This window comes from Rutidosis leptorrhynchoides, chromosome 3 (genome assembly GCF_046630445.1).
Source record: "Rutidosis leptorrhynchoides isolate AG116_Rl617_1_P2 chromosome 3, CSIRO_AGI_Rlap_v1, whole genome shotgun sequence".
Taxonomy (NCBI): domain Eukaryota; kingdom Viridiplantae; phylum Streptophyta; class Magnoliopsida; order Asterales; family Asteraceae; genus Rutidosis; species Rutidosis leptorrhynchoides.
In genome coordinates, this window is record NC_092335.1 from 650,684,550 (window position 1) to 650,692,182 (window position 7,633).

Genomic DNA, 7,633 nt, shown 5'->3' on the forward strand with positions numbered 1-7,633 from the left:
GTCGACCGACTGTTGTTTCTTGTATTTTTTTTATGTTTTTCGTGTTAACGCTTTTCGATTATTGTATATATGTTTGTATAGCAGAATCAATGGCTCAACAGGGTAGTCCTGTGAACTAAGACATACATGAGGAAGAGGTGATTCTGTCCAAGAATCTTCTGGGCTTGACGGCAAGCGAAAACGCCAATCTAGAGGCATGTCTAAACGAGGAAGGACCTGAAGCAAAGGAAGGCTTCGTGATATTATCAAATTCTTGAAAAGGTCCAGGATTCATACTGCAATCACTCTAGAATGCAAGGCATACTACTCGCATCAACAAGAATTCTGGAACAATGCTTCTATTGTCACTGAACAAGGAAGAAAGGTGATACGAAGCAGCGTTGGTAGTACAATTGTGAAGATCTCAGCTCAAACAGTTCGTGATGGCTTAGGCTTTCCCGATAATGATTCTATGCCAGTCACACTGAATAGAACTAAGGTCCGAAGGTGTTTAGTAAGATGTGGATACTCTGGTGATCCAATGAAAGGTGCTGTTAAGAGAACTCGATTCTGTCATCAATATAAATACTTAACTTTGGTGTTGCTGAGATGCATGAGTCCGATGGTAGGCGGTTTTGATGAGCTAAACGAGACTTATAGTTCGATGTTTGCAGCACTAGTTCTTCATGCGGACTTCAATTTCTCCGAAGTGATTTTCAGAAGCATGTTAGTGAACGTGAAAAAGAAAAGCCACTTAATGTTTCCTAGGTTCTTGCAGGTGATGATTGAAAAACAAGTGCAAGGATTGAATAAGGTTTGGGAGGATGAGATTAAACTGAATCATCTGAGCGACTTGACTTTCAATCGAGTCAAGCAAAAGAGAGGTCCGGATGAACCATTCAAGAGACTGGTTGGCCACCTTGCAAATGAAAACTATGTATGTCCGCCAGGTGCTGCCTGTCGTCATGAGAACAGTACTTCTGGTAATGAAGATGATATCGTCGCAGTTGGTGACGACGATCAAGAGGTTAATCAGCCACCACCAGCTGTTGCATCTGAACAGATTCTGGTTGATGAAGACGATGAAGAAGATGACTTTGACCCTGATCAATTCGAGCTGAGAAAGCGAAAACAAACAGAGGGTCCTTCAGTTACTACAAAGCCGAAGCAGAGGAGAATAAGGTTCATTAAAAAGGCAAAAAGAACTGAGTCATCTTCAGCTGCTGAACAACAACCATCACAACAACAACGACAATCTTCAGCAGCTGCTACTCGAGAAACACGTGCTGAATCTGATACAGGAGTTCATGCTGCTGCATCCACTACTGTTATTTCACAAGATTCTGCGGTTTCTATTTTAAGCGAGAAGGTTGTAAATATGGCTTCTGAATTTGAAAAGTTTAAAGAAGAAGCTGCTGAACGAGAAAGAAGAAAGGATGCTGAGATTGCCAAACTGTCCAAGCAGGTTGAAGATCAATAGGTTGAAATGAAGAAGTTACAAACTAAAGTTGATGCTCAGAATTTGCTGATTGTAAAGGCCGAGACTGCAGCGAGCAAGGCACTGTCGAAGGTGCTTGAGTGGGAAAATAATTTCGATATTGAGGCTGTTGATCTCGAGGAGGATATAGACTTTGGTAATTTTAACGATCAAGGCGAGGATGAGCTAGGTTTGGATCTTGCTAAAGGCACAAGCGAGAACCCACTGTCAGTAATTCCTCTAAATATTGATTATTCTTTACGTGATTTTTTGGCAAAGCAGGATCGTCTGAATCACTCAGTTGTATTTGATGATTTAGAAGAAGGGGAGATCCCTCCGGATCTAAGCGCTGAGGAGCAGACCGAGCTAGTGCGTCAAGAGCAACAAGCAAGTACTTCAGCTGACGCGACTACTAGCTCATCTTTTGAGAATCGTTGCGATTCTAGTGATGATTTTGAGGAAATTGTCGTAATAAATGAAAACGACAACGATTTTGATGAAGTAATTATTGAAGATGAACCAATAGGTGATTTTCCGGAGTACGAATGTAATAACGATAAAGATCTACCTACGTTTCAAGATTACTTCAAAATGAATGAAGAGCTTCTAAACCGTAAATGCGAAGAAAAAGAAAAGACCGAAGATTTGCCTCCAGTGTTTTTACCGGTCAAAATAAATGAAGAAAAGGTAGAAGTTCTAGAAGCTGAATGGAAGATCCTGTTGAGGATCCGAAAATATTGTGAGAAGCCAGCGCCAGAGCCTGAATGGCTGAATTACATTAATAGGCCGGCGAATCTTTTGGCTAAAGGAAAAATCATTGCTTGGGCCTACATCAAAGAGTTTGATATATACGCAATAAAGAAGGAGTACGGAGTGGACTACATCAAACATGGATTCGAGTTCAAGACTCTACCGTACTTTGAATTTATGCAGGTGGCTAGGCTCAAGATGTTATATCGGGATTATGTCGGAATTCCTGATATTATTTGCAAGAAGATAAGACGATCGTTCTTGTCAAAGAACTTTGAGGGTTTCAGACCTCAATTTCCCACGATCACTTATCGAACAAACAAGAAAACGGGTGAACGAAGAAAGATTGTTAAATACCAGCCGGTAAAATATATGAGAAAAGTTCCTGTGATGAAAATGCCGCAGAACTTTAGCCCACGTTTTCGCTGGTGGTACTATGATGATCGCTCAGAGGAAGCAGTCATTGTTTTGGACAAAACGAAGGAAGATGAGACCGATTCGATACGGGTTTTAGATCCCGTTTGGTTGAGAAATTGCTGTGAAGCCGACATCTTCACACTGTACTACAATCGGATGCTGTACAAGCCAGAGAATAGAGTTCAAGCACAACAGTACATTCGTGTTGCAAAAGTTTGCTACTTGAGCAATATGGTTACATATCCGTACAGAGATTGAAGCAGATCGAAGACTTATGAGGAACTAGGTCTTAGGGGGAGTTTGTTAGTGCATATTTTGTAATTCCTAGTTCCAATGAAAGTTAATGTATTATTCGATCATGTAATAACCTGTAATATTATTAAACGTTTAAATGCATTGTGAAGTGTTACTCGACAGTCGGCCGACTGACATAGTCAGTCGACCGACTGTCAACCTATGTCGACCGACATATAATCTGGGATATTTAAGCCAAGTTAATCTCCATTTGTTTGGTTAATCACTTTACACACTTTTTTCACATACATACAAACGGTTCTAAGTCCGGTTTCAACGTAAATCTTCATGTCCAAATACCACAGAATGTCAGTCTAGGCTTCGTGTTTATCAAGATCTAATCTTGGTTTGACTCGTACGAACCCGAAAACCCATAGATATTCGTTTAAGCTCGTTCTAGTGTTATTCCGCCTCTAGAACGTGTTAGGTTGATTCTAAGGTCCTCTTCCAGCGTCTACAATCTCTTATATTGGGACAATAGAATTGGGAATAAGGGAGTAGTATTTAAGCCCTCACATGTTACATTTTGATTCTTAAATGAGGTTAGGTTTGCATTATATGGGAATAGAATGACAAAAATACCCAAAACTCTATATTTTTTGGCCGGCTTCGGGTTCGAGGTCCATGTATGTAGGCTTAGACCGGGTATGGGGATGATTTGAATATTTTTAGCGGGTCTGGGGGCGGTTTATATACAAATTCGAATAGCTGACCCGTATACCCGAAAATGACCCGAATTTGTATACCTGACACGTTTAAATTACAATAGAAATTATTTCCATGTTTTGGATTTGTAAGAAAATTCTGACCAGAAACCTTTTAAAGCTAGGCAGTATTGAATAGCTAGGCAGCACCGAAAGAAGCACAAATCAGTCGGTGCTAGTAGTTCGAAATCCTTGTTCCTTTCTTTAATTTTGTTCTAAGCTTCACAATACTCAAGAATGTTAATGGTGTCCTTCATCAAGAAAGTTAGATTAGATGTATGAATTTTATAAGTATGTTTCACTTTGAAACAAATTAGAAAAGGTCTCTTGACGATATAGAAAGAGAGAGAGACATCTAGCTATAAATACTATACTGTGAAGAATGATCTATAATATCAACTATGTTAATGCCGAGATACAACTTAATGACTAGTCACGTACTACATGATGAAGTAACAGAATTCCTCACAGATCTATGCCCGAGATAGTGTACGTGATGCAAACTGCATTTCTTAATACACCGTACAGTCTATTGTTGATCATCAAACTTGAATTGACATTAATTTTCTAGGATCAATTAGATTAGATTTGAAGCTGTTTCTTCCAACCAATTTTCCAAACCTACAACACAACGTGTCTGTAACTATGATCCTGCCATTCTGTTTACGTCTTTCAAATAAAACCTGCTATTTATCAATTCCTTTATTCGTTTTCCGTTTCATTTCATGACCATGAGATTTATAATCAGTACTCACGTATAATTCTGCTAAAATCGTGTCATTAAAAAGATTTAGGACGTATTGGGTTAAGTCTGATCTCAAGTAGGAATTTGATGGATCTATAATTTTACTTACACATATGTAAAGGCGCTTGGTTTTGGAAAGTTGATCGAATGAGTTGTGACCAGTAACAGTTTCCAAAAGTGACACACCAAAACTGAAGATGTCGTGTCCTTGGTTGACAGATATGATGTCATTGTTAGCTCCTCATGCTTAGTGCATCCCCTGTCACATATGCATGTATTACCAATTTAGCAATAATCATAATCATTAATCATTAATCAAAACAACACAATTACAATATACCAGAATTCCAAAAGGATGACATGAACACAAATACTAGCACATGCTATCTTAACGGTAATTATAATTATGACAGGGGATGATCTTGCTCTATAGTAGCTATCATACGCCTTATACCATAATTAATATTAAGGTTGTAAAATTTAAGTTGGGACGACTAGTCAACCGTGACCTTTACGCCTAGTAGGCCATTGACCAACTTTGACTTTAACCGATATTGACCGAAATTTGACCGATTTGGCCTAGTCAAGTCGGACTAGCCCCCATATCTGACTAGTCGGCGACTAATACAACAATGATTAATATCCATTAGGCCGCTACATCACAAATACAATATTTCTTCATTTCCTTTTAATATATTTTGAGAGACTGCCAAAAAATTTACCCGTTGACCCATTAAACCCAAACCCGTTTTGACCCGTTACCCAAACCGACCGAACCGGACCCGTTTGCTAGGTATAATTCCGAGGTAAAGAATCACTACTGATCAGTAACTAACCTCTATATTGTGATGAACAAGGTACTTGTTATCTAGCTAGCTAGGCTTCACAATAACTATCATATATTAGATTTAACCAAACTCCTCCATATATGGCACCCCTTCGTTTGATGCAACATGTTATTCCATATTTAATTCTAAATAAACAACAAAAAAATAAGCAAGAAATAAGAAACTGAGAGTTCAAATGAATATAAGTAGATTCAAAATTTAAAAACATTGTTTCAAGTTGCAGTATCAAAAAAAGCTAATCAAACAATGTAGGCAGTATATGCAGAAATTTAGATGAGTAACCTGACCCTTGACAAAAAGAGAAATCATCAATAATAACTTTGTTAAGTATTCGATTTCATCACTTGGTTAACTATACTTCTTACGTTTGAACTTTTTATCAACTTTGGCAGCGAGCTTGTTCCCCCCAACAGATACACGCAACTTTCCAATAAGCATACCGTATCCTACTCCTACTCCATCACCCAATGAGCTATCTTCAGGCATTAATCCAAACGGCACTCTGTTCATCAGTTTACGCATGTCCGTCATACCATATCTCTCCTTCATCTTCCTAAGCCGACGACTACCTCTTTTCTTCTTAGGTTCGGATTTAGGATCAGGAAGTGGTTTGGGTTGCTTTGCAAGAGGTAGCTCTTGCCACTTTTTAATCTTGTTACAAATTTCTTCACGATATTTTCTTCCTGTGCTTACCGATGGATCACCTCTTTCTAAATCCACACGTGCTGCAAGTGTTGATTTTGCCGCCAAAACCCGGCAGGCACGCTTCTTTAGACCAGGAGGCGTAGTCTGAATAACCTCTGTTTTCTCAAGGTAACCAACACGAAACAGAGACACGTTTACTAGAGATGATAAACCGCCAGCTGTCACAATCAGTTTTGCAGCAACTGAACTCCCAACAATGGCAGAAAGATTCGGTGCAATGTACACCATTCTACTTTCAAAAAAATCTAAAACCTTCTTCTTTGATTCATCGAGGGTAAGAACTCGATCACATCCCTCAATTATCTTTTCAAGAACATGTTTAGGAAGTGGTTTGCCAATGGTAGTTGATGCAATAACAGACATAACCATAATAGTAGCCGAGGGTAACAGCCCTTCGAGATCTACAAGGGTTAAGTCGACTTCATTACCAATCTTCTTCACCACACGTGCATAATCAATTGGACAGCGCACAATAGGCTCAAGCTCAGGAAACTTGAGGCGGTACTTATCAAGAATGAAATTATGGATATTAACAATCTCGTTTTCTATGTCAACCGACAATTCATTACATTCAGCAATGAACTGATACTCTGTATCGTCTGACCCCTTATTAAGAGCATTCTCAATTTTATTCATGATATCGATATATCTCTGTGTTTTTTGTAGCTTTGAGACACTATCGAGATCATCGTAATTGATAGATTTTATATCAGCCAAATCTCCACTAACATCATCATCTTCCATGGGGTCCAAGTTTTCTTTATCATTGTCGGAAAGATCCTCAAGATCTGCTAGAAACGAATCTTCTAGATTTGCCATATACTATAGCCGAATTCGAAGGGTATAATTATAGAAGAAGTAAACCAAAATAATATATGTATTCTATTCTTTGTCGAAAGAAAAATCCAAATTCGTTGGTTTACGTTTGTTTCCGTATGCGGGAGGAAAAAAGAAAGTTAGGGTTTTTAATTTTTTTGCGCGTATCACAAAACAAGAATTAGGCAAACATATATACGAGTACGGAGTATTATGTTAACCGAGTCCAAAGTCGGTGGGTTATAGGCGTTTCTAAAAGAAAAGATATAATTGAATACAATTTAATTACAACTGAATTCCTTATGATGTCCATGAAGCAATTATATATATATATTTTTTTTTTCCGGCAAACAAATATTTTATTTCATTAACATGAACAAGGCCTGGACATACCCAAACGGCCCACAACAAAAGGCAAAAGCCCAAAACAACAAAAAGACCCAAACAGAACAATACACCAATACAGCCAAAAACAAGCTATTACAATCTAAAACCTTGATCTGTCCACTTTAAATTCCACAAGCAAGCAACCTTTAACACTGCAATCGACTTTTTAACCTTTAAAGTCATAATCTTTAGCTTAATGTGATCTTGAATAACTCCATAAAGAACATCTGCAGACCTTTTCTTGTTTTTAAAAATTCTAGCATTCCTTTCATTCCAAATGAAGTACACACACGAAGCTAAAACAGTTCTATTAATGATATTCCATATGTTAGTAAATGGATACCTTGCCAGCATGTTAACAATGTCCTCAAATCGATTAGGAAGCCCTCTAAAAATAATCTTCTGCTTCATATTCTTCCAAATATCACTACTGAATTCACACTGAAAAAAGAGATGTTTGATTGAGTCCTGAACCTTTCCACATAAAGAGCATACTAAAGACTGATTAGGT

General features: G+C 38.1%; 1 protein-coding gene across 1 annotated transcript; it reads right to left on the bottom strand.

Moving 5' to 3' along the window:
* Nucleotides 1-5,562: 5,562 nt before the first annotated feature.
* LOC139899179 (U4/U6 small nuclear ribonucleoprotein Prp31 homolog) lies at nt 5,563-6,738 on the bottom strand. Its single transcript, XM_071882002.1, has one exon. It carries the CDS (start codon nt 6,736-6,738, stop codon nt 5,563-5,565), a length of 1,176 nt encoding a protein of 391 aa, XP_071738103.1.
* Nucleotides 6,739-7,633: the final 895 nt, after the last annotated feature.

Coding starts and splice junctions, on each gene's coding strand:
- LOC139899179 (XM_071882002.1), bottom strand. CDS start 6,738: ATGGCAAATCTAGAAGATTCGTTTCTAGCAGATCTTGAGGATCTTTCC.